This window comes from Cottoperca gobio, chromosome 3, assembly GCF_900634415.1.
Source record: "Cottoperca gobio chromosome 3, fCotGob3.1, whole genome shotgun sequence".
Lineage (NCBI taxonomy): Eukaryota > Metazoa > Chordata > Actinopteri > Perciformes > Bovichtidae > Cottoperca > Cottoperca gobio.
In genome coordinates this window covers 19,139,228-19,166,863 of record NC_041357.1, presented here as the reverse complement: position 1 = coordinate 19,166,863, position 27,636 = coordinate 19,139,228, and the positions used below count along the sequence as shown (strand labels likewise).

At 40.3% G+C, this 27,636-nt stretch overlaps 2 protein-coding genes across 4 annotated transcripts in view; both read left to right on the top strand.

Moving 5' to 3' along the window:
- Window positions 1-22,064, top strand: part of dennd5a (DENN/MADD domain containing 5A) — a 33,834-nt gene extending 11,770 nt beyond the window's left edge. The window contains 21 exon segments of the mRNA XM_029457979.1: window positions 5,050-5,162; window positions 5,164-5,238; window positions 5,945-6,256; window positions 7,534-7,749; window positions 7,853-8,087; window positions 9,371-9,411; window positions 9,413-9,522; window positions 10,032-10,125; window positions 11,221-11,352; window positions 11,962-12,114; window positions 12,228-12,315; window positions 12,406-12,493; window positions 15,282-15,410; window positions 15,884-16,005; window positions 16,096-16,241; window positions 17,168-17,286; window positions 17,369-17,550; window positions 18,602-18,684; window positions 19,252-19,375; window positions 19,533-19,701; window positions 20,534-22,064. Coding sequence (XP_029313839.1) covers window positions 5,050-5,162; window positions 5,164-5,238; window positions 5,945-6,256; window positions 7,534-7,749; window positions 7,853-8,087; window positions 9,371-9,411; window positions 9,413-9,522; window positions 10,032-10,125; window positions 11,221-11,352; window positions 11,962-12,114; window positions 12,228-12,315; window positions 12,406-12,493; window positions 15,282-15,410; window positions 15,884-16,005; window positions 16,096-16,241; window positions 17,168-17,286; window positions 17,369-17,550; window positions 18,602-18,684; window positions 19,252-19,375; window positions 19,533-19,701; window positions 20,534-20,717 — 2,915 coding nt within the window. The 3' untranslated portion in view covers window positions 20,718-22,064.
- Window positions 22,065-22,638: 574 nt separating this feature from the next.
- On the top strand, window positions 22,639-26,664 carry sinhcafl (SIN3-HDAC complex associated factor, like). Of its 3 annotated transcripts, none has more exons than XM_029455150.1 (6): window positions 22,639-22,752; window positions 23,792-23,950; window positions 24,098-24,197; window positions 24,295-24,409; window positions 25,067-25,217; window positions 25,339-26,664. In XM_029455150.1, the coding sequence occupies exons 2-6, from the start codon at window positions 23,823-23,825 to the stop codon at window positions 25,511-25,513; spliced, it is 669 nt and encodes a 222-aa protein (XP_029311010.1). In that variant the 5' UTR covers window positions 22,639-22,752; window positions 23,792-23,822; the 3' UTR covers window positions 25,514-26,664. The 3 variants fall into 3 exon arrangements, with proteins under 3 accessions (XP_029311010.1, XP_029310995.1, XP_029311001.1); XM_029455135.1 differs by having other exon boundaries at window positions 25,064-25,217; XM_029455141.1 differs by lacking the exon at window positions 22,639-22,752 and adding an exon at window positions 22,929-23,024 and having other exon boundaries at window positions 25,064-25,217.
- The last annotated feature ends 972 nt before the right edge of the window (window positions 26,665-27,636 follow it).

Sequence of the window (27,636 nt, the reverse complement as noted above, 5' to 3'; positions counted from 1 at the left end):
CAGGGGGTCACTAACAGGCGGACCGCGGTCCGAGTCCGGGCGCAGACGCCGACCTATCCGTACCCGGACTTATAATCAATAAATTATTAAGGGATTTTCAATTTTGACGGGGCGCTTCTATTTTAACCGGCGCAGCTTTTCTCGTTTTTAAGGCAGTGGTTTAGCGGTTCAGGAAACTCACAGACCAATTACATGCGAGTTAAGCCATCCCACGTGATGCTACGCAGCCAATCAAATCTGTGCATTCCAACTGGCAAACATTGCGACTCTGAATAATACAGACAGATGAGAGGCGTGAGGCGAGTGACAGACGGAAAGCGATTAGACGAGTTAGCGATACAGGGAGAGAAGACGGAGAGACAAGTGAGCCGCAGACAGGGAGAGAAAAATAACTACACATGGCGCACTCTAAGAAGAGAAAAGTGAACAACATTTTTTAACCAAACTTACCCACTCAAGTCTGAACGGAGGTCACAGAAAATCTCAGAGCCCAATATGATGAATCCAGCAGGATCCTGACTCATTCACAACCTGCTCATGTTCCCTCAGAGGTGCTTGGATTTTGGGTCAACATAAAAAGCTCTTTTATTTATTTTCTCTTTTATTTTCAAACGCAGCCCGAGAAGAACATTAAACATATCTACAGTATTATATATATCTGTATAGTTCAATGTTAAGGGACAATAAATATTGTCAAAAATGTTTTAAATTGTACTTTCTTTATTAGATTTGACAGTCAGTTGTTGATGACGTGCAGACGTTGATACAGCTACTAAGCTACTTAAATATTTCTCACACTAATTCATAACACAAGTTAGACATTATGATGCTCCGGACCTTTGCTTGCGGAAGTTTTCTCTAACAGGACCTCTTTGAATTTGAGTTGAATACCCCTGTTGTATAGGAACAAAAGCCATTGCCTTAAGACGAGGACACATGTTTGATATTCATAGTGGTGGAACTATTATCCAAGAGATTACATAACCTGTTGAGTGTTTCCTTCAAAGTGATGCAGTGGGAGTAGCAGCCTGTGTAAATGTCGGTCCCCCTCACCCATCACATGCAGCTCCTTCTACCGGGACTCGCATTTAAATGTGTGTGTCTGTGTGTGTGAGGTTCGTCTTGTGTGCACATTTCAGCAGCGAGGCTAGACAGGGCTTATTTTGGTGATTCTTTGTGGTTTATCCTTTTAAGCAAAACACACTGCAAGAGTCAGACAATCAGTTGCTTAATTTCATAGGAGCTTTTAATTTAATAAACAAACAAAAAACCTTTGGCAGTCCCAAAATGCAGTCAGCTCGATCCCTGTTCGTATTAGTAGTGACTGCTCAGTAAAAATTAAATTCAGCCAAACCATCCTTTGCTAGGCAGAATAATTGTGTGTGTGTGTGTGTGTGTGTGTGTGTGTGTGTGTGTGTGTGTGTGTGTGTGTGTGTGTGTGTGTGTGTGTGTGTGTGTGTGTGTGTGTGTGTGTGTGTGTGTGTGTGTGTGTGTGTGTGTGTGTGTGTGTGTGTGTGTGTGTGTGTGTCAGAGAGAGAAACAAGGAACTCATTTAAGGATGCTGCTGGGTCTGGTGTGGTGATTGGATCCATTACAATGGCAGGAGAAGGCAAATGGTTTACAAAACGCCAGGGGCCGGGGGGGGGGAGCTCTTAAGAGGGACGAAAGCTGTGATGTTGCTAGGCAACCGGGAGACAGGGAGGATGGCAGTGATGCAGGATGATTATTATTGGTTGGAAGTGACATCATTCTTCTCTTTTTCCCCTCATGAGGCCGATCACTGCAGAACGTGTGAACGGTATTGTGTAGAGTTAAGCCCTGGCAATCTTCCTCTGAGAAGAAATAAGGGGTTGTTAAGAAAAGACTCCCCGTGCTTAAACACACACACCCACACACACACACAGGAAACGGATGCTCTGCAAACAAGAAGACCACTGTGTGTTCTTTGCTAAAAATAGCACTGGAATTTATAACTCTGATTAAAACGACTAGAGTTATGTTATGTATTTTGTAAAGTTGTGTACTTACATTATCTCAAATGTTTCCAATTATTTTCAAACCTAGAGAAATCAAGGTCATTTTAATCGAGGTCAATATTTAACAATTTATTTTAACTGGATGAAGGATTTTAGTCATCGGATGTCTGTATTTTAAGTTATGAGAGAAACGTTAGCGGCAGCTCGGTTGGCAGCTTTTATCAGTTTTACTCACCGTGTCCGTTTGCTTTGGAGAGGAAGAAGGCCTCTCTGATTCGGCTCTTGACAAAAACCTTCTGAACGATGAACAATGAAGGAACCCTAACCAGGAGAAGCTGACTGCAGTGACAGCAATGGTGGTGAAGACAACAATTCCCATGGTCCCACGCTACTTCACGATGCCACCAAACGCCGTCTCATCATGTGTCAATCATGCGTCAAGCATTGTGGCACACTACAATTAAGCTGCTATTTGTTATTATTATTTCACTTTCTGTCTTTGTGTGATTTGTGCAGCCGAGAGTGACAGGATAGATGAGGCAGAGCGAGATCTGAACAGAGGATGTTGCAGTTACACAATGCACATTTAAGCCGCAGAGAGACTGCACCTGAAATTAAATTTAAAAGCATAGTGTGTTTTGGCTTTGGTCTTATTACCTTTTTGGGGAATAGCATTTACCATAGTGTGCCAACTTTTAGATATACCGTTGCGATTCCTGAACATGCAATGCTTCTTCTTCACTCTGTTTTTTTACACTTTTTTACAACAGCTGAAACGCTTAGTCGATTAAGCGATCAGTTGATTGACAGGAAATAAATCCTATTGAAACAATTTTGCTAATATATTAATTGTTTTTGAGGAAAAGTGCTAAATATCTTCTGAAGATTTTCAGATTTTCTCATATTAAATCATTATTTATTGTTTTGGACAAAACAAGAAATTGCTTAATTGCTTAATCAAGAAAATAATTGGCAGATTAATTAATAATTAAAATAGTCAACCCTGGCTTAGGCTTCTTATTTTGTAAGAACTGGACTAACAGCAGGACAAGTCACGACTACATCTCTGCAGGAACCCCAAACTATATCGCTGGTTGGCTTTTCCATTCGCTTCTGACCAAATGAAAATGAAGATCAAAATCAGCAAGTAGCCTACATCATTGGCATTGTACAAACTCTGGCTGTTTAAATGAACACAGAACACATTTAGTCAAACAAGCTGCTGCAGATCTTTTCTGTTCTTCTCACCGAACAGTTTCACTTCTTGTGTATTTTTAGCCTGCTGTTCTTCATCAGTTTGCTCTCAGTATGTTAACTGAACGGTTCAAGCATCACTTCAAGTCCAAACTGCTACCAGTTCTCAGTGTGGACATTTATATAATGTTCATGACATGCATGTGTGTATACTGGCAGCAGTACTTGACATTTTGTGACCCGAGTTAAAGTGGTTACTTGTTATTCTTGTAATGGTGGCCTAGTTTAAGAGCAGACTGGTGACGCTAGTATTCTTGTCCTCATCCTGGGAGAGGAAGCCTGCTGAGAAGGGTGGATGAGAGGAGGGGGGGAGGCCCAGGCTGGGGTGAGAGTCTCTTCTCATGCACTAGCACAGTACCAAATGAAGGAATGGCATTTATTTTGGCACCATAACAGGAGAGGCAGAGCTGCTGCTGAATGCACAGTAGGTGTCAACAAAAGGATAGAGCAGGAATGCAGATGAGGAGGACTGGACACATATTTGCATGTATACCAACCCTGAGCATGAAGGAGTGTTGCTGTGTGGACTCATGACAAAGGAATTTAACGTTAGCCAGAGGGTCAGCTGACTGCAGCTGTGTCACTGCTCAGAGTCTGGATCCTCCAAAGGGCTCAGGCCACAAAGATCCTTCAGAGGACTTTTTCCTCAAATGCGATGGTCCTGCACAGAGTTCAACAATTTCACAAATGTCTTGACGCATTTGCACGAGATATCAGCTTTCTACGACATATGTGATCTACAAATGTGGACTTCAGAAGATCCACTGCCTAAATTTGGACACCGATTGTGTGTCATTCCAGTTCATTCCTTTAAGGTTGGTCGTTGATCTCTACTCCACTCCCAAATTTAAAGAACAGACAATAACAAAGACAACCAGATTTTCAAGAGTTGGCACTGCAGTAGGGTTGGGTGTTCTTCCTTTTGTCATGTCACGTTAGTCCATGTTGTCTCCACACTGTCACAAAATCACAAAAGCTGCAGAAAGTTGTTACTTCACTGCTTTCTGTGGCTTCAAACTTTCAGTCCTTGTTGTACTTTTGGCCCCAGACAATCAGTATTATCAGATATTGCAGCAGGTGATTTCTATCAGAAAACGGAAGAGCTGAAGGAACATTGTCATCCCCTTTAAATAACAGAACGTCTAGTTGCACAACTCTTCTGTCATGTGCTGTTTACAAAGTGTTTTGGAGAAATAAGCAAGACTTATCAGGCAAAGGCCGTGTGAGAAGTTTTCTCAGGAATAAAATGTGGTTATGCAACCTGTTTTCTATTTATTTGTCTCAAACTTGCCCTTTAATAGTTTAGAATTAGTTTAAGATGTTATGAAGACTGTCCATCATGAGCAGTACAGCAACAGATGGCTGCCCTATTTGTTTTCAGCCTTTACTCATATCCAGTAAATGTGGAAGTGATCATTTATCACGTCATTACAGGTCATTTAGCAGACGCTCTTATCCAGAGCGACTTGCAGGGAACTAACTACAGGGACAGTCCCCCTGCAGCAACTTGGGCTTAACTACCTTGCTCAGGGGCACAATGGTGGCAGCCCTGGTATTGAACTTTGTTCTGTTTGGAAGGCAAACCACTAGGCCATCACCACCACTGTCATTGAACAGGCATTTGCATGTGGTGATTTTGATAATGGTGCTATGGAAACCACCAAACATGTTGGAGCACAAGTGATCACTCAAAAATCATTAACATCAAAGAGGCTTAAAAGTAATAAGTCGGGAAATGAAACCTGAAATCTGCGCTGTAGATACTGCTGACACATATCACTTCACCACTGTTCTCTTTCTCTGTGTGTGCATTAAACAGATTACCAGAGGCTGATGACAGTGGCAGAGAGCATCACAGCCTTAATGTTCCCCTTCCAGTGGCAACATGTGTACGTTCCCATTCTGCCCGCCTCCCTCCTTCACTTCCTGGACTGCCCCTGTGCCGTATCTCATGGGCCTCCAATCCAATGGACAGGATGACCGCACCAATCTAGAGCTGCCACAGGAGGTACAAACACACCGTAGAGTCTTCCCATGCTAAGTTTAAACTCTCTCAATTTGGTTTATTTGACAAGTTAACAAGTCTTTTTGCTTCCTGTTTTATGCACAGAAAGATGTGCATAGAAAGTATAATGTGCTGTGAGACATGTCGGGTGAAATCTAAAGGGATACAGTGTTTCCCCTACCATTGTCTTGGAGGGGCGCTACGCCCCCCCAACGGAGCCCCGCGCCCCCCCCTGAAATTCAAGGTGTTTGTTTCTCACTTTTCACATTAACAGGTGCTCTTTCATTAAATAAACTAAACGCTTATGTTATCGATCTAATTTATGTGCACGTTGTACTGTCTACTTTGCGCATTCACATTCTGTCCTTCGCTCCGTTTTGCGAAGGGCGGGGCTTCGCACCTGACGTGCGCATACACCTACAGTCAGTGCGGAGGAAAGGTGAGGAGAGTACTATCTACCCCCTACCCCCCCCCCCCCCCCCAAAAGCAGTAAATCTAGGGGAAACACTGGGATATAAAAATAGGCTTTGTTGATTGTGTAATAGTGCTTTTAGGACTTGTTAGCATTAGCACAGTATGACTTATAGGACTAGTAGCAACGATAATGTTAGCGTCAAATCTGTTTTTTGTGCATTGTGGGCTCGATATCATAGTTGTTTTGTGTTTGTTTTTTTCATGCTTAATTATCTCGTTCCTTGTCTTCTTCCAGGCTAACTTGTGTTTTGTGGACATTGACAACCACTTAATTGAACTGCCAGAGGAGTTGCCCCAGTTTCCGAACAAACTAGAGTTCATTCAGGAGATCTCAGAGGTGCTCATGTCCTTTGGCATCTTTCCAGAGGGAAATATTCACTCCAGCGACAGCCAGACCACGTACCGGGGCATTCGATCTGTTGACATGGTCTCTGACAAGCGCAACGGCAACCTGGCCTCGCCTCTCAACTCCTACCTGCTGAGGGAGAATGAAACTATTGCCAGACTGCAGGCTCTGGTCAAGAGGACGGGCGTCAGCCTGGAGAAGGTGAGAAATGATCTCATCTCATGAATTAAAAAGCGGCTGCACAAATATTATATATTTAGACCTAGTTGAGCCTGGAACTCAATCTCCTCTCAATTTTTTGGGGCAAATTATAGGACATTATAATTGAATACTTAATCAATGTAATGTCTTTGCCAGATTATAAATGATGTAGGGATGAGATGATAATCAATATTACTAAATATACTGAAAAGATACAAAGGGTTATTGTATCATTACGTTATTAACATCATTATTGCAGTAAAGGGCAACAAACAAAAGGGGGAGCCCCTTCCTTGCCACACAGTAAACTAGATGCTGTTTTGTCAGTACAAGTTTACATTTAATGTTTTTCATGAGATAAATTGTTTTAAACATGGAAGAAGTTGTTTTAACTGTTAAGGTACATTGTTCCTCATCATATTTGAGTAATAATGAAGTTATTATATCTACTGACAAGATTAGTGATTAGAGTATTGAAGAGATTCCTCAGTCAAGCCTCCACACTGCTGTGAGCTGACACTCGCAGTAATGTGGAGTCTTGAAAATGTTTTGCTCTTCGTCCAAGAGACTTCATCACTTCAAAACATCAACTCCAGCTGCCTCTGAAATGCTGCTGCCCTTTTTGTACAGTCGCTAACGTCAACAGATGTAGTTGGCATCTGTACAGGCTCATTTGGCTTGAGTGTCCTACAAACAGTGTGATGAAATACTCTCTCTAATGACTGATAGATGGATGAATTAGCTGCTAATTAGAGAAAGTCTCTGTGCAGCCTAATCCGCTTATGCACTAGTGGCCAGCATTAGCTTTCCATGAACGGATTAGCTCATCGTCTGTGTCTAGTTTCCCAGCAATGAGGTCAGACCCCACTTATATGTATTCTTATCTAAAGTCACTGCTGAATTTGATTTAAGGGAACAACGCAGTGATTGAATGGTTTCTTTGTTTGCGACTTTATTTTACAGTTTTGTGTGAATCCAGTGTAAGTGCTCTGTGTTGTCGTAGCCCCCTAGAGCTGGAGTCTGTCCAGCTGACCCACAGACATGCTAAAAACAACAACTTGTGTTTCAGTTTGCTTTGGGTGACAGATGTCTTCCTTTCCCATAACCCTGCTGCTTCATCAGCAGCCTGTGATAACAGTTTGATGAGATAACAAGAAAAACCACATTCTGCTTTTCTTCATCTCACTTCTTTCTCACACGCCATTTCCTGTTTTTTTATTCTTTTCTTTATTTTGGTATTTTCCTTATGTGCGTTAATGGATGCTCGTGCACATCAGCTGGAGGTGAGAGAGGATGCCAGCAGCCATAGGGACATGCGGGTTCAGTGTGATGAGGAGGAGCTAAAGATGCACCAGATCAACATCCATGTGCGTGAGGTCTTCGCCAACCGTTTCACCCAGATGTTCGCAGACTACGAGGTGTTTGTCATCCAGCCTAACCAGGACAAAGAGTCCTGGTTCACCAATCGAGACCAGATGCAGAACTTTGACAAGGTAAAGTGCTATAGAATGTTTTTTAATAGCATGATATAGTGAAAGGTATTATTTTGCCATAGTATATGACATTAAATTCCTCCCTTTTAATTTGTGTGTGCAGGCGTCCTTCCTGTCGGACCAGCCAGAGCCCTACCTGCCCTTCCTGTCACGTTTCTTGGAGACGCAGATGTTCGCCTCTTTCATCGATAGTAAGATCCTCTGTCATGACGACGAGGAGAAGGAGCACACGCTGAGGGTGTTTGACTCCCGTGTGGACAAGATACGCATGCTGAACGTCCGCACGCCCACACTGCGCACCTCGATGTACCAGAAATGCACAAACATTGAAGAAGCAGGTAAGGAAAAAAAATATCAGGCCTGAAAATCATCTTCAGCTTTGTAGAATTCATAGAAATAAGAAAATACTTTGCAATATTTTTGTTTGCTTTCAAAGCACCATATATTACTCAAATGTATCAATGTGCCTCAGCTCTTTGGACCCGTCTTTATCTCTGGATAAACACTTCTCTACTGATAAAGCCACGAAAAAGCAGATTTTGTCGCTCCTGGACCTCATGCCATTGGGCTCGAGAACGACAAGACTCACCTTCGTAATGTTAGCTCTCGTTACCTTAAATGTCCCCGGGTGGCTGCTCTCTGAATGTGTGTGCAATGCATTACGTTGGCTACACTCCTCGAGGATGGATGGACTTCCTTTGGACTTGTCTGCGTAGGAACTACTCAGAACACAATACAACAGAGTTCTATTCTAGTTTGGAGATGCTAAATGTTTTTTTAAATGTACTCATCACTGTAGATGTAAGAGATCCCTAATGCATTGCATACATGTCAGTTTTTACAAAGCTTGGTGAACATTATGTTATTAACCATTAAAAGCACTTTCACTGATCTTCTTGGTGGTGATCTGATAACTTACAGCACGTAGGTGAATGGGTAATAATACATTATTTTCTGTGAATCAAATCTTTGTCTTACTTCACCAATCATTTTTGGGTTCTGGAAATTTTGGTGCTACATCTTTCATCTTGTGCAAATGTTTTGTACGTTTTCTATTGATCCATGTATCTATCTTTGTATTGTTCTGAACTATGTGTGGGTGGGTTGTTAATCAGGCTTCAGAAAATCAATGTCTAAAGCTGCATTCATGGGTGACTTTAATGAAAAAGAAAACCTATTTTCTTCTTTTGGTTCTGTGGGTGTTTGGGAGGAACTGTATTTTTTTCTATTTTAACTCTTTCTGTTCTGTCAGTCGTTCGCTAAAAAAATGTATCCTTGTTTTTAACATAACTAGCGACAGAGAATATGAGAACCTTAGTTGGATGATTGGTGAGAAGATGAGAAAAGAAAAAAGGAAAATGACTTGGTAATCTCTTATATTCTTCACTTACCAATCCTAAATTAATTGTTTGCGTTGACACTTATACAACATGCAGAATTCATGACCAGATGATCGCATGAATTGCAAATTGGTAATATTTAGATTTTGGCCCAAAAACTAAAGTACATGTTGTGCCAAGGGCTCTTAATCACTCACGTCTACTGAATGAGAACACTTTGATATTTGCAAGTGAGAGTGATGAATGCTGATGTCTGCACCCTTCATACATCTACTCCACAGAGAAAGCCATCGAGATGAGAGTCATAAAGATCGACCACACCTGCCCTGCACCCCCACCTGCTGGACATGAAGATCGGTCAGGGACGCTACGAGCAGGGCTTCTTCCCCCGACTGCAGTCTGACGTGCTCTCCACTGGGCCCATCAGCAACAAGTGAATATTTTACATTACTGTCACATCAATAACTGTACTATAATTTATAATTACTTCAAATTAACCTTTTAGACCTTTTATTATTATTATTAGTAAATATATATGCCCAGAAATAAATAATAGTCCCAGCTCAAACAGGCTTACAAGAAACCATTTATTAGAGAAAGAGACCATAAACCAGAGAAGCAACATAAATTACAAATAATACTAAACAATTAAACAATACTGATGTTTGTTTCCAAGCTTTAGAAACAAAGGTGTCCAACTTATAACCACCAACATTAAATAATCAATCCATTAATTGATTTAATAAAGATATTCTTAACTCATCATTATAAACACAATGCAGAAGAAAATATGATTCATTATTAACTTTTCCTAATTCACATAATTCACACAACCTGTTTGGATGGCCAGAAGAAGGATTCCTGCTCTAAACTGTACCCAATAAATCGAACCTTGACGATGTTTGTGTATATAAAGTTGATCAAAGTTGCTTTGTGTTCCAGATGGACTAAGAGGAGTGCTCCCGCCCAGTGGAGGAGGAGGGATCGGCAGAAGCAGCACGCTGAGCACCTTTATTTAGACAACGACCAGAGAGAGGTGAGGGGTCACCGCAGTGATTTCCTCTCTCAGCTCATATTCATACAGATTGACTGCCTGAGCTCTGTTGTCTTTGTTTATTTTGCATGACCTGTCTGCTTTATTTTGACTTCGCTCTCACCATCTTGTCTGCTCTCCCACCCCCCTCTCACACTTCTGGTCACTGTCTTTTTTCTCCACCTCTCTTTGTACTCACACTCACATTACTCTCAGCATGTAGAGTGTTTGTTTCCGGAGCTGCAGCTCTTGCTGTATCTTGACTACTACTGGCTCTCGCAGTCCTTCAAGCCCTGTCTAAAGTCGGTGACTGTGGACGTGGTATGTGTGGGTAGTTTGTGAGGTCTTTAGCGTTCACGCTGCTGGTGCCACATGAACCTGTCCACCCATGTGGTCTTTACCTCCCTCTGCTTCCTTCACCACCAGCAGCTGAACTTTATCTGATCGGTGTCACTCAACATGTCATGTTTGGGACGTCAAAAAAGGTTTTAGACCTCAATCATTTAATTGTAATAGGCTTGATTTGTTAAATATTTTTAATGTACATCTCAGTTCTATGTGATAGTCACTGTTTACATTGTTCTGACAATGTTAAATAATAATAATACATTTCAGCTACAGTAAATAGCATGTTTTACATAACAAATGTTACAACAAAGCGCTCCACAAGGCAAAAGCAAGATAAATTAAACAAAGGTAAAAAGTTTCAAATGTTGTTTCGGTCATTCGCCAAATATGGAAAGAGTCCTCTTAGTTATCTAGTGTCACTCAGTGCATCTCTTTTATATAAATAAACCTGTACAGAGCTAATCTTTTTTGATTCTCTTATATGTTTCCATTTGAATTACAGCACATTTAATTGTTTTAAGGAAAGAAGGATAAAAGGTACAGCAACCCAAAGTCATGACAGCCTCCATTACTCGTCACTGTAGAACAAACTGATTGAACTCCCGTAGATATTCTAGTATTTCTGGTGCCTCTGTAGTAACCGTCACTAGTGACGTGAGCCCACCAGAGAGCTGAGTTGTTTTCTCCGACTGAGTGTTTGTCTGTTTCCTTTTGTGGTTAGCTGACTGAACTCTCTCTGCCTTTTACCAGAAGTACATCCAGGAAGCCAGGAACCTGGGCACGACCATCAGACAGCCCAAACTGTCCAACCTGTCACCTTCTGTCATTGCTCAGACAAACTGGAAATTTGTTGAAGGACTTCTGAAAGAGTGCAGGAACAAGGTTTGTGCTGCAGTTGATTTTAGTTTTGCTCTCTTTGCTTGTTGCTTCTTTGTTACACAAAGCAATTCAGAATGAGTACTGCAATGGAATAAAGGTTAAAGAGAATCTTTATAATTTGGAGTTATGACCAATGTCTGCATTTAGTTTTCAATTATTAATCATTTTGAGTGTTATTTACATTACAGCCCCTTTCTAGTCTTCCGACCACTAGAAGTACTTTTACTCTACATATCAACATTTACCCATCCGTCGCTGATCTTGTGATTAGACCTGCTGTGGTGCTCTGTGTTGAGACTTACATTTGATCCTTTCAGTATTCTGTTAGCAGCAGTGAGCAGAACACGATGCATTCACAAGGATGACAGGTTGTGTCACTGAAATATCAATACAACTGAAAACATTGCAAAACCAAATGAAGGCTTTGTGTTAATACAGATTAGTCTTCTGTTTGTTAATAGATTTTCTTACTGAACAAAAATGATTATAGGAATTTGCTGATTAGTTTTATGTCCTTGTCATCAGAACTTTGAGTTACAACTGTGTGTGTGTGTTTGTGTGTGTGTGTGTGCTTGTGCGTGTGCGTTTGTTTACGTGTGTGTTTCTACGCAGACCAAGCGTATGCTGGTAGAGAAGATGGGACGGGAGGCGGTGGAGTTGGGTCACGGAGAGGTCAGCATCACAGGTGTTGAGGAGAACACTCTAATTGCGAGTCTGTGTGACCTGCTGGAGAGGATCTGGAGCCACGGGCTGCAGGTCAAACAGGTCGGGACAAAACCACAACAACGCTGTCACCATTCCACATGATAGATTCTCCACCGCTGGTGGACATGCAGTGTGTTCTCAGTGAAAATAATAACACTAGTGTATGTTTTCAGGGTAAATCTGCCTTGTGGTCTCACCTGCTGCACTATCATGAGAGCAAAGAGAAGAAAAATGCAACTCCAGGTGGTTTGGGACCTCCAGGTAAAGACTGAAATCACCCAATGAGCAAAACTTTACACACTTAGTGAATGTTGTTGCAATTACACATGCATTTTTCTCTCTCCACACCAGGTTTTATTCATGACACCGAAAGACGCAAATCTGATGGTGGCGTATCAGCCATGCCCCCGCTTAAAGTCTCCCTGATCAAGGACATGAGGTGAGGAGGAACTCAATGAAGGATGACGTAGAGCTGCAACGATTAGTCTATGATAAATAATCGGCAACTATTTTGATAATCAATTAATCGTTTAAGTCATTTTTCATGTAAATGCTGTTTTCAGCCCCTCAAATGTGGAGATTTCCTGTTTTTCTTTGTTTTAGGCCTATATCATATTATACAGAACATCTTTGTGTTTAGACTTTCAAAACACGACATTTGAAGACATCACCTTGGACATTGAGAAACTTTATCGACCAAATGATGAATCTAGAAAATAATCGTTAGTTGCAGCCCTAGGATGAGATGAAGTCTCCTTTGATTTCACCCAGTTCACCCAAAGCTGGTATTAGCTGGTCACCATCAGAGGAAAGTAAGTTTGACTAAGACTGCCCTCCAGTGGTAGACTGTCAAACAACACCTAGCAGCAGTTTTCTATGTTGTTTTTAGTGGACTCTGGATCCCCAGGTCAAGATTTTTAATATTTACCACGGGTTGCATTCCTACTCTAGTGTCTTCACACATTCAGAGGAGGCAATTCAAATTTGGGCCCAATGTTTGTTGTGTTTTGGTTCAGTGAACATTTAAACTACCACAATATATACTAGAGATCTTAAATATCAGTAACTAATATTTAAGATCTCTAGTATTCCCGAAACACATAATAGTTTTACATGATAATATAGACTTTTAAAATGTTACCTCACACATATATTTGGATATTGCTTTTCCTACTATAAAAGTATAAAGCGATTCTGCTGAAATGTCTGCTTTGGCCGACACTAAATCACCGCTGTACGTATTAGTTATTAAATAATAAAGTTAATTAATTTAGCACTGCAAGCATACGGCAATAACATAAGAGAAAATAGAAATAACCAAATACATATATAAATGTTCAAATACATTCCCACATAAATATACAGACTCATAGAGACAATTACATGCTCACACAACCTTACACACATGCACATTTGCCAGATCCAAATGAAAAGAAAGCCGTTCAATGAAAGTGATACGGATTCTCAGGCAGATCTTTCCATAGTAGTGGTGCTGTTACAGAAGAAAAGTCTGGCCTTTATTAGATCATACAGTGAGAAATGTGAGTGTAAATAAAGGAAAAGAGCGAGTACATGACATGCAGCACCATCTCAGACCCCGAGGCCATCTTTGTTCCCCAGTTTGCTCCAGATTTTCTACTCTAGTATAATTATAAGCATAGATCACATTCAATGACGCTGAGAGCTCCTGCAGCACACCTGCACGCTTTAACACCGGTGCGTGTGTGTCGTCGTGTTATCTACCATCCCCAGTCAGAGTTGAGGGTCGGGGCGCGTGTTGCTGGAAGGAGGCGCAGAGTTCAACTGCACGTTACTTCCACCCTAATTACCAGAGCCCCCCCACCCCCCCTGACTGCCACTCTGACTGAGAAAGGAGGCGTCAGCTCGGGGTGCAAACACTCGTCTCTACTCTATGGATAGACAGATAGACCCTCCTGCCACACTGTCTGACGCCATGACCGTAAACACACTCGGTCACAGACGCAACCACCAGCCTCCCTTAATGAGTTTTAATAATTGATCGTATTGTCTTTAAAGTATTTTTTACAAAACAAAAAGACAACTTCCTATCACAATTGCTCACATTATTTATTCCCATTAGAGATGATGGCAACACCTCTAATCTGCGTTACCCTGTGGCTTCTAAGATGTTACTATAACAGTGCACATGGTAGGTGTTTGCTCTGTTGCCATGGAGATAACGAGCAGAGGAAACTGGGTTACTTGGGGTGGGGGTGGAGACGGGGAGGGGGAGGGGGATGGAAGGTAGAGGAGGGGACATGAAGAGCTCTTAGCAGACGAAGCTTATGGCACAGGTGGAGTGGAAGGGAATGTGTCTGGACATCGGAGGCCCGACGGGGGCTCGGAGCGATGACATGGGACCACGTCCGTGGTTAGAAATGCCACAACAGAGGCACACGGAGACGTTTCTTTACTCAGGGTGGGTAATGTTGGGGGAAGCCACAATGGCTCATTAAGAATGAAAAAGTATGGATACACCCTATATATTCAAGTCAGATTTTCTGAATAACATTTGTAATAATAACAATAATAAACTATATTTATACTATATATATTTATATCATAACATAAGATTTATAAATTTGACTCAAAAGAATTAATAGAAATGATTGTTAATAGCAGCTCTAAACATTTACTTGTCATCAGTTGTTGCTGCTTTACTCTCACTGCACATATTATGCACACCACATGATGACTGCTGGTGTGTCAGCAGGACAGGCAGTTTGTTGGTTGGATGGCAGTCTGTGCATGTACTGTAGGGTGTGTGTGTGCGTGCGTGAGTGAGTGCGACCGCAGACTGTGTTACAATGTATAATTTGTATTCATATCACCATGGTGGCTCAACTGAGACACTACAGGAAATAACGTATCTAAATAAAAGTACTTGGTTGATGACCACAAACAGCATGAATATGTGCTTCAACTGCCTTCATTATTATCTGGTTTAATTCTTCCTTTAATTATCCTCTTAATTGTTTGTAAGCGATGTCTACACAAGACACTTTTTTCTTTCGGTAGAAGACATTTAATAATGTAAACACCGGGTCAAACAGACACACTGGATACAAACAAGATGGTTCCTACTTCACTATATATACTGTTAACCTGAGATCTCAGGCGAGCACAGAGAAACTTACAACGTCCTGATCTCTGCTTTTGTTTTTACGTATAAACTCTGACCTCTCCGTCCGTTATTTCATTTGCAGACACATTCAGAACATCAGTGAGATCAAGACGGACGTGGGCAAGGCCAGAGCCTGGGTTCGCCTCTCTATGGAGAAGAAGCTGCTCTCCAGACACCTGAAGCAGCTGCTTTCAGAGCACGAGCTTACAAAGTGAGGAAAACAAAAGTCAGAGTTAAACTCAAACTTTAAAGATCGCTCAGTATCTTTTCCGTTCTCTTTCTGACCTTCTTTCTGTGTTGTTGTGGAGGAATGTCTGTCTCGTATGAAATGAAGATGATGTTTGATCTACACGTGTATAATACATGAACGCTCTTGAGATTGCAAAGCATCATACTGTAGTCCACCGCCACGTAAATAATTCACAGCTTTCTTCATAATTGATATCCGAGTGAGTGGTAAAGTGGGTCAGGGGGATTTGTGTCTGCCTTTGTGACCTTACATTCATTTGTTCTACTTTATAACAAGCAGTGCTCACTTTGTTATCCAAAATAGTTTTTTATCGTCTGTCAGGCTGCTGACATTGTTGAGGAATATTGGGCAACTTAACTATTTTAGAAAAGATGGAGATCCTTTCATCAAGTATTAATATTTGTTTTAACACTTTTCTCAATCTTCCTATTTAGAAAACTATACAAGCGATACGCCTTCCTCCGCTGTGATGATGAGAAGGAGCAGTTTCTCTACCACCTCCTGTCCTTTAATGCTGTGGATTACTTCTGCTTCACCAACGTCTTTACGACCATCAGTGAGTGCTGTTCTCGTGCCAAACAGCCCGACAACGCCGTCAATAAACCACCAGTTTACTCATGACATCTCTCTCCTCTCTGTCTCCCAGTGATCCCCTACCACGTTGTAGTTGTTTCCAGTAAGAAGCTGGGAGGCTCCATGTTCACGGCCAACCCTTGGGTGTGTGTTTCCGGTGAGCTGGCAGAGACCGGAGTCCTGCAGGTCCCCAGAAATACTTTAGAGATCACTTTTGAGGTTGGTGCAAATTCTTGGACAAAGGATAACTCCACTTTATTATAACTTGGGTCTTCATTTTGTAGTTTCAGCCATAATTTCTGTTGGTTATTATAACTCTCCACGGGAAGTGGTACGATCAGAAAAACACACATGGATATTACTACGAAGAAGTCTAACGGAGCAAGAAACACGAGGGCTTAAAAGATCAGACGGGTTGTAAACGAGCTAACTGTCGAGCCAGATTATCGAAACCACTTAATTTGGAGGTAAAACTGAAAGTGAGCGGACCTGAAATGTCCACATTAATACCTCATTGCGGTCACAGTTGGTCTTAGACGTTGGTAAAATCAGGGCTCAACACTAACTTTTATAATTGACTGGCAACCAGGCTTCAACTTTTGGTTACCAAAACTCAAAATGCAGTCGCTGCTTTTACTCTCCTTATATTTTGAGTAATTAAGAAACTATGCAGTTATACGTTAATGTGACTTAAAGAATAAAAGCTTTATTACAGTAGCCAAACAAAACCCCACAGTCAAACAACTTAATTTGCTTTGCCATTGTCTCTAAAACAGATGCCTGTGCACCAACGCATGTGCAGAATGGTTGCCAATGGCAACCTGGTAACCGCTACTGTCGAGCCCTGAAACTGTATCGCATGTTTACAACAGGCAGATGGGAAATAATGTGACTGTGCACTGTTGTTTTCTCTACCAAAGAAGCTTGGTAAAGTTGTGAAAAACCTTTGTGACCATCTGGCTTTCCTGTTGGACAACAAATGATTGATCAAAATGAAAACTATGAAAATAAGTTGTAAAAATAAAAACCCCAGAATAATTCTTTAATCAACAATATGAGCTCATGGCTTGTGTTTGTGAATAAAGTGTTTGTTTTGGGTGTTTGTCGTCACCATGCTTCTCTCTCTCTCTCTCTCTCTCTCTCAGTGTCAGAACCTGGGCAAGCTCACCACAGTGCAGATGGGTCACGATAACTCGGGGCTCTACGCAAAGTGGCTTGTGGAGTGCGTTGTTGTCCGCAACGAGATAACGGGGCACACTTACAAGTAAGCGTCTTCTGAAAGACTTTCACCTTCTGTGATAGTGTTTTGACCTCACAGTTCCTCAAAATGAACGTTTGATGTGCAGGTTTCCGTGTGGTCGGTGGTTGGGGAAGGGCGTGGATGACGGCAGTCTGGAGAGAATCCTGGTGGGAGAGCTGATGACCCCGAGCACGGAGAATGATGAAAGGATGTGCCGCACCCCCCCGATGCAGCAGTCGCCAGGGATGATGAGGAGGTTTGTTACCATCTCTCCAAACAGCAAACCAAGTAAGTAACTCAACTTCACAACTATAATATAACCTCCTAAAGTCTTTTGGATATATTCTAGCTGAGGGGGGAAACGTGTATTCAAGTTGAGATTCAACTGTTATCTTAAAGGTTCAATGTGTAGTTCTGATCCACCTGCTCCAAAGAAATATGGGGCATTATTTCACCTCTAAACTAGGGTCCATACAATCTCAAATGTTTATATTTCAGTTGTAGTAGTTTGGCATATCTATTGTATTCTAATGTATATTGTGTATTGCATTTACTCCTGTGTAAAGCCTATCAGTCAGTCAGTGGGCAAGAATACCAAAATTCGACCAAACTGCTAAAACTCTGAGAGCCGGTCAGAAAACACTGCTGTCTTATAATCTTACTGGGGCACTAATGTTAACCGGGGGATGCAGTCCGTGTAACATTACGCTTGTTCCAAAGTGGCAGAAACTAGAAAACAACGCCTTTTTAATCTCATCTTCCCGGTGGCGGCGCAGCCAGGAGAGCAGCCCGCCGGGGGAGGAGAGAGGTCGGCCCAGCCGCCTCCGTCTGTGAAACAGCCTCCTGGCAGCTGTGAGGACGAAGCGAGGTGGTGCGGGTAGTTTTCTCGTTTCTGCCACTTTAAATCTAATCCAATAAACAAACTATTAAACACGGAACATGGCTGGAATATTTACAAGTGAGTCAGACAGTTATACTTCTTCTCCCTCTGGTCTGAGGGCAGACTGACACTACAGTGACTCACCATCTCCTCTAGAGGAACAAGTGATATTACAGACCGGACGGAGCGGCACTGTCAGTTAGCGTGCTAATTTCAGTAGATATCTCGTCTACGTCTTTGACATAACGTCAACACTGTTAGCTCTTCACACTCATAATGTTAGTTAATTGTTTTAATGTCTTAAGTTTAAATTCTGGCATATCTTACACATTGAACCTTTAGAAGCATGGGACAATAGTGTGTCCACTTCTTCTTTCTGTTCACTAATGCTTGATGCCTTGTTCTTAATACCTTTTTTCTCTCACAGCATCTTTGTTTGCCTTTTTTCTTCTCATGCAGAGTTAAACACAGGTCAGATCCAGGAGGGAGTGGGAGAGGCCATCAATGGTATCGTGAAGCACTTCCACAAGCCAGAGAAGGAGGTGAGAGACTGCAGTCTAGACGAGCCCCAACATGTAGTTCTATTATTCATTACAAATGAAGAGAAGCAGCTTTCTGCTCTGGTGGTCCCACAGCCCCTCAGTTACTGTGGGCTATGTGGTGTACATCTCATTGTTTAAACATATTAAAGGAAACTTCTTGCTGGTTTTCAGAAGGTGACACTATACTTGATGATTTGTTCTGTTATGAAGCACTAATATAAATCTCCAAGACTGATAATTATTACTTATTAAAGCACATGGGGTGTTGATTATGATTCAAAGAAGATACCTATTGTTACTTAACTGTTCATTATATGTTTTGCAATTTATTCATTGTGTAGTCAAACATTTTTACAGGGAAATCCCCTTCACGCTTCTTTACTCCACCTCTTTACAATACTGAACAGTGTAGGGAAGGTGTTATTTCAATGGACATGACTGGATCTGAGAAGCTATTAGGAATTGTATCTAGAAAGTGCTCCATATAATTGTAATTTTTGACAAAACAACCAACTGTATGTTCAGTTCTAACTACATGCATGTCCCTGATGTTTTTGCTCTAAATAGAGGGGCAGTCTGACCCTTCTCCTCTGTGGGGAGTACGGCCTCGTCTGGGCTCTGGAGCAAGTTTTCCAGCACAGTTTCAAATCACCCCGACTCTTTAAGAACGTTTTCATCTGGGACTTCTTGGGTAAAGACTTGATATCATAAATCCCTTGTATTACTTTAGCCCTTAAAGGGATATTCCATCCATAACATAAGTGTTTTGACTTTCAAACACTCAATTATTCCTTCTTATTACTGTGTAACTGATTTGTCTTTTAATTATTTTGTTTTTGCTTTAACAGAAAAGTCACAAGTGTACTTTGAAAGTGCAGAGCAGCGAGAGGTGACTCCAGATGAAAACTGGCAGACCAGAGTGCGCCACTTCTGCCGCTTCATGCGCGCCATAAATAACACCTCCAGAAACATCGGCAAGGACGGGAAGTTCCAGATGCTTGTCTGTCTGGGTGCAAGGTAGGCTGGCAGACTCATATTTAGATGTAGGGAACATTATAAACATTTGTTAAAGGAAGATCAATCTTCAGAGTGGATGAGATGAAACATGTATAGTAAACCCCAGATTTAGGCTGTGGAGTTCCCCTCCCCAGCATACTTAAGACTTGGGGACTTTTAGGTAGCAGGTTGGAATGGTGAGTATAGACACATCGGCTAAGCTACGTGTATTGTCTCTGTATCTACGTCGTACCCCTTAGCGCACAACCATAAATCAAGCTTTAGCTCCCAGGACACAAATCAATCCTTCCTGATGAAATGTCTTTGGTTACATCACTGAATCCCTGACAGTTGAAGATGCTCCGCTCCGACCCTTCAACCTGCACTGCAAGGAGTCAAATGAAAAGTATCTCTCCTTTAAGGATTAGATACTTTGTTGGTTTCTTTTTGTTCTTCCTCCCTGTTGAAGAGTGGATGTTTCTGTCATTGAGTGCGTATTGATGCAGTGATTTTACCCTTTCTATTTACGACTGCAGTAATTAGTTTATTAAACAAATATGCAATAGATAGAAAATGAATTGCCATCAATTTTGATGAAGAAAAAAATACTTTAAAAACTACAGATGAATCAGTCATGAAAAAAATCGTTAATTGCAGTGCTACACATTTTCAACAAGCCTTTGTAGAAGAAGAGATCTTTAACTACAGTTCAATGTGGTTTGTCTTTGAAATGAGCTTTCACACTGCCCTGGTTTTAAATAGTTTTCATTGGAAAGTTGCTACATGCAGTAACTCCTGACAGTCTTTAGTGTGTATCTGTTATGTTGAATCCACATATGTCTTCTTCTCTCAGGGACCATTTGCTGCACCACTGGATCGCTCTGCTCGCAGACTGTCCAATCACCGCTCAAATGTACGAAGACGTCGCACTGATGAAGGACCGCTCTTTGGTAAACTCTCTAATTAGAGTACTACAGACTCTGCAGGAGTTCAACATCACCCTGGAGGCTTCGCTTGTCAAAGGTGTTGGTATCTAAAAAACAAAACCAACTTCCCACCAGTTGTACCTGACCAGAGCGATCACTGGGGACCACTTAAAATAATAACTGAACCTTTTATATGCAGGAAAAGACTTGAACAAACAACATTTTCTGGCTTATATTAAAGCTACTGTTACATTTGCCATATATTAAGTGCAATGAGCCTTTCAAGATATGTTGTTATTTTTATCCTCGATGATGGTGACATTAGATGTTAAAAATATGTTTTCTATTATGAACCATAATTTTCACATTATTGATGATGACCTACTTGTGGTATAATGTTTTATTGAAAGCTAAATATTTTCATTGTTATCGTGAACTGCTGACAATGGCTATATTTAAGGGAAAGTGAGGATCAAAACTGTTAATATATTTTCAGAGAAAAACAGTATTATTTTGTTAAATCAGTCAAGTTGCTTGCTCTTTTGTCAACTCGAATTCCAATGTCATTATGCAGAGCTTAAAGCAAATGATGTAGAAGTATGCTTTATAAGTATGTGTATGACAGGGGGTTTGTAGTATAGAAAATGATTCACTTGCATAGAAATAAATCGGCTGTTACATTTGATCTTTCCCTGAGAAATGTACTCGTGTGCAGATGTTTTACATGGAAAATCTTCAGCAGAGAAAATTATCCTTCTTGCATGATTATAAGACTGTCTGGCTTAACCCTGTATCCAGTGATGGACAGTTTATTCAGTTGGATAAAGGAAAATCCCCCAAGTCTTTTGGTTTGTTGTGTCCCAGACACAACTCCTCCAAGACATGCTTGACCCAGCTTTCTGTGCAAAGTGGATCACAATGAAAGCCTTCATGTAAATACCTCCAAACAGCCCTTTCCCCCACCATCATCTCAGCTCTTACACTACATCTGCCCTCTTCTCTGATTTAAAAACAGTGTGATGATCTGTGTCGACTCCTCGTGATAAAGGATGATCTCCTGCTTCTCATTTGAGGAGCAAAAAGGACAGCTCTTTCCCCGCTCCGGATTTTGTCATCATGGTTTCTTGCTATGCAATATCCACAACAGAAAATTCAACCCCCTACAAACTCCATACCGGGGTGTCTTGAGGTGTTACTGGCCATACTTTGAACTGTGCAGAACAAGAGATTTAATATGTGAAGGACTTATTTTCTGTGCCAACAACGTCTGGAATGACTGTGTTGTACTGGTCTGTGTACGACCCACACATGAACATCTTGGGAGATATATATTTTTGTTTTCCAATACTGTTGTACATTTATTGACATAGCTGTGTAATGTAGTGTTTACTAAGTGAGCAACAGTGTACAGTGTAAAAATATATTAAGAATAAAGCATCTGATATGCAGTAAAGTGGATTAAATTGTATAAGAGTCAACCATTCTTTCATGAATAGTTATGTCATCTAATATATGTGCTTTCTCATCTGTGAAAATGTAGTTAAAAAATGTCCTGTATTTTTTTTATATTTTTATTTTTTATAGAGTTAATGTGCAGTTGAATTGATAATGAAAATAATTATAAATGGAAACCCTAATTCTAATCTAAACTGTTTATTGGTCAGGTTTTGCTCTAAAAGCACAATATCCCATATTTAAAAACAGTTTTGTGTCAAATAAATCGGTTGAAAAGAAACACAGTAGTGAAATAACAGTATTAGCGCTGCTGAATGTGCTTTCTCAGCTGAGAAAATGTAAACAAACTCGTTCGCGCCATGTCAAATAGCTGTTTTTTTTAAAGCTTTGGGCCCGATGGCTTATGGGACTTTGAGTTTAAAAGAAGGCCGCTAACAACTGTGACGGCACAAATATCTCCCGCTCGTTTACTACGCTTCCCATCATTCATATCTTGTGAAGAGTACGCGAGGACAGCAGCGATTGGTTGAATCAAGGTTCAAACTCAACGGCTGCACTCCTTATATGGTCATTGTACGCTCGGCCCTTTCATTCATGCTAATGATATTCTAATAGACAGCTGTATGCAGTTGTAGTAAGAGCATGCGCAGTGCGTGAAAAGAATACGGCGAAGATTCAAAGTTTTTGTTCAGTAAGTGCATTTTTATTTCTTGTGCAGAAATTACATTTGTAGAATTGTACTGATGTGTTATGTGTACAGAGACTGATGGTAATGTAATGTAGTTATAACCTGACGTGAGCGTGTTTAGCTAAATGTCTAAAGACTAACCGACAATAGGATAAGGTGGAAGTGAACGAGAGCGTGGCGTGGTAATGGTAGCAAAGTCGGCTAGCTAGCATGCTAACAGCTAACAACAATGAACCGTATTTGGCGCTCTAGCCGGCAAAAGTTTGAATTTAAAGGGAAGGATGGGTTCATCGCAACTTTTTTGTATTTTATTAAAATATTGAAGACACACACGAATTACAAAATGTTGGTAATTGTGTGTTATTAAGACTAGGCGAGTTACACATAATTCAGCGAATAGCTCGGTAGCTTTTTGTTTCTTCACTTCAAAAAGCGCTGCTGCCCGCTTTTTGTTTCGGGTTGCAAACAAATCCTCAGCTGAACAATATATTACATCGACTATTTTAATGTTCTTTTGGCTGACAAATTGAAAAAGTGTACAATATAATGGCCGTAGTTCAGAAAAGTACCATAAACTCCAGTTGACGATAGTAAAACGCTATGTTGTGGGTGTGCAACGTTTACCGTGCGGTGTGTGTGGGAAGTTTGGGACCATGCAGCTACTGCTATCGCATCAAATTGAATATAGTTTGAGCTAATGTTTTGTTTATTTAACACGATCAATAACATTCAATTGCAACGTTAGTGTAGACTTTTTTTTGTTATTTTGGTGTTCCCGCGACTTTGCTTTAAATTCATTTTTAATATGCTTGGATGTTGTTCTTTACCCAAATGCTTTTTAATTTGTTTGTGCACAGTAAATGTGTACCCGAAATGTCAGTTTCATACAGGATATATGTTAACATTATAGATTAAGAGTGTGCTTGTTATATGTATGAGTGTAGGAACCGCCCCCTTTTCAGTAGTAGAAACGACAACTGCCTGCAGACATCCACGGAGATATTACAGGGGCAATTACCGATCTTTTGTTTAACTTTTTCAGATTTTTGCCATAACCGAAAAACAAACTGACTATGTTTGGCTTTCACAAGTCAAAGATCTACCGGAGTAACGACGGCTGTTGCATCTGCAAGACCAAGTCGTCCAGTTCACGCTTCACAGACAGCAGTCGATATGAAGAGACTTTCGGACTCTGTTTTGGGTAAAAGCTCTCATTCATTCATTCATAAATTTGCGTTTGCATTATTTGAATTGTTTGTTTCTGCTTGAGTGTCTATGAATAGAATATCGAATTAATGCATCAGGGTGCTCAATTTTAACAATGACACTTCTTTCATTTTATTTAAAGGCTGTCAGAAGATCGTGTTGGAGACATTTGCAATGCCTGTGTGTTGCTAGTGAAGAGGTGGAAGAAGCTACCTAATGGCTCCAAGAAAAACTGGAACCATGTAAGTGATGTTTGCTTACAGTCGTGAGACTCAAACTTGTCCGATTATCACGTTTTTGGCTTTAAATTGACCCAATGTTTTGCCTGACCTGACTCAGGTGGTGGATGCCAGAGCTGGGCCAGGCTTCAAGATGACAAAACCCAAGAAGATCAAGAACAGTGATGGGAAGAAGAAAAGCAAGCTAAAGAAGCTTCACAAGTTAAAGAGACAAAGTAAGTTGTTTAAACATATTAGCCCATAACTTGCACGTGTTGAGAGACTTTTTGTCTATTATAAATAGTTTTGGAAATAGCCAGACAAGGAATATTTGTTGTCTTAAAATAAAAATATCACATATCACAATCTGTCAATATTGGGTTTGGTGTGGTCTTCTCAGTCAGATTAAAAATGACTGTTTTAGCAGCATCTTGTGGTTCTTTTGGGTTAGGACACGCACTGTGACTGCAAGTGTCTAGGGGTTTGCATCAAGGATGAAACAAATAGCCAGTTTTAAGGGGGCGCAAATGTAAAATGTAAATTCCAGCCTCTCTAATGTAAATATATGATTTTCTTAAGTGGATGTTTCTATGATGGTAAATATAACACGTTTTAGACTGTTTGACCGACAAAACAAGCAGTTTGAATATGTCAGCCTGGGCTTTAATCTGTAATGAAAATAATTGGCCCTAGTTCAATCCAAACTTTTGTTTGCCTACTTTTTGTATTTATTAAAAGCTAAACATTTCTCATCATAAGAGGGTTCTCATCATTGTCACTTTTTGTGCCTGAAAGGTTGAAAAGTAATTGTTAAAACTATAGTTAATGATAGTCAGCAGCAATTTACCAATCAATTTGATTTTTAATAAGTAGTGATTTTCTTTTATTAGCAGACTCTGATGCCCACAGCACAACCTCCAGTGTGTCTCCTGCGCAGTCCCCCAGTTACAGCAACCAGTCAGATGATGGCTCAGAGATCGAGTCCAAACAGAGACGCCCGACTCCAACCATCTTCTCTTTCCTGGACCGTTCATACTGGAAAAGGTAAGCTCTCATTGAACAGCTTTGTGTTTGACAATGTGACAAGACAAATCTGTTAAGCCATTTTGTGTCTTTTTTAATATGATAAATAACTCAAAGGGTCGTCTTTTTTCCCCCCCTTTAGGCAAAAGGTGTGCTGTGGGATCGTCTATAAGGGGCGGTTTGGAGAGGTGATTATTGATCCTCGACTCTTCAAACCCTGCTGCAGTTCCAAAAATCTGGCGTCCACACAAGTGGCTGCACACCTTCCAGACGCGCTTCCTCCACAACTCCCAGAAGACATGAAAGAAACCTGGTGATTGCTTTTGTTGAATCCCCCTGTAGGGTTATCCATGGCATCCTCCAGGATTTGTCTCCAGTGGCAGACCTCCTAATTTCCACTCCCCCAATTAGAGCAGTTAGTTAGATGTTTCTTTTCTATGTAATGTTCCTTTTTATATGGGTATTTTTTAACTTTTGTATAGAGTTGATTTTCTTTTCTTTTTATAGAAAGTAAAAGACAAAAAAAACAACAACTTATGGGCATTAGTGTTTATTTATAGGCTGAGGAAGCAAATTTTGTTGAGGCTCCGTTTTTGGTTATTTTGTATTAAGTGATGAATGCTTTGTAAATATTGTCACCTTTTCATACATATCAAGACTGTTCTATATATATTTTTTTTTTAATATAATTTGTCTGATTGTAATTGTGTGTGTATATGAAACACACCAGCTATTCTAATACCAGCTTTTTTGTGTGTTGAAGTAACTCTTCAACATGTTGCTGCAACGTCTTGTCTCATCTGTTTTTTTTTTTTTTTTCTTCTTCATATGTGCGACTGCGTGAGTCTGTAGGATTTGTAGTGCACAAATGGCTGTTGGTTAGCCCAGGGATAATTAGTACAACTGTTCTATGAGCTTTTAATGTGTGTATATAGTTAAGAACACACAAACTCCCAGAAACTTTCACATCTTAAGCATGCTACAAGTTTGAAACGCTCCATTTTGATTTGTTCATCAGTTGGTGCACATTGACTCAGATAGATGTGGTTAGACCATGCATGCAGTACATTCCTCCGCCTTTTTGAATGACGAAAGTAATTAATTTATTTCTTTTGTACAGCCTCCAATGAAATGACAATGCATGTTGTAAAGCAAATATTTTAAAAATGGATTTTGTAAATACAGTGTTTTGACTCTTGGTACACTCGAACCTTTTTAAATTACAGGACTTCTGTAAAAAAAAAAAAAAAAAAGTTTGTCTAAGGTGCTGAAAACATGTACTTTTACACTAAGCCAGTTGATGGGTTTTTATCACATTTTCACATCTAATTTTGTCAGACATATTTCTGTAATGGCGTGCAAGGCTTTAGCCTATGCTCTGCAGAAATATGTGTAAACTGCAGGGAACGGTAGATGTTTAATTCCAGCATCAGTAAGCTGTATTATTCCTTATTTGTTTGATTGCTAATGACATGCAATGGTCAGAAACTAAACTTGTGTTTTATGGTTAAAGTTAGAAGAAATGTGATTGCCATTTCTGTGACTTATCTTCAGAAGCAATTGTCAAAGTTCAAACTATGCAGACATTTTGAATGTGAGAAGTGCTCTGAGGTTGTCTATCACACTCGCTATTACAGTATAAAGTGATGGATCCTTATTCAACCAAATTGTCTTGTGAAAAGCATCCATTATTCCAGCAATGTGTTACATTTTCCTAATCAAAATTCATAATTGTCCCAAGATATTATGTACATCATGTACAAATATTGCTCAGTTAATTGCAAAGTCTTAGCCATGCGGCATACTGTCTCAAATTAATACTGTACTGACACGGTTGCTTTTTTCTTTTTTGCATTAATGTAACCAATCACAAACTTCATGAATTGACAGGCAATGCTCTGTAAAGTTGCTTAATATATAAACTTTTCTGCGGCAGGGTAGTTAAATGCTGAACATGTTTTATGATTATGATGATTATTAAAAGGAGAAATGCTGCTCCCTTTTTATGCTGGCAAATAAGCTTGTTTTTGTCCTTAGGGAGTTGCCATATTGTTTTTGCAAGGTACATTTTGGGATGTGAGATGTGCCTTAATGAATTACCTGACCTTGATGATTCTCATGTAATTTATATTTATTTATTGCAAAACCTTTTTTTTTTTTTTTTTTTAAACTGACATTTTGATAACTGGTGTCGAATAGTTTCAGAAAGTCTGTTTTTAATTTTGTGCACTTCCTTTGAACATGCCATTTAGATGTTTTTAATACTTTTTTTGTATACTGTACCACAAAGTAGATCTGTAATGTAATAAAAAAAATGAAAGGAACAAAAAGTGTGCGTGTCATTATTATGTGCACCGATAGGTGGCGCACAAGAGCTGCATAGAAGACCGTTTTTAATCAACGAGGTAATGCACATTGAACACAGGAGTTTCCTTTCGTT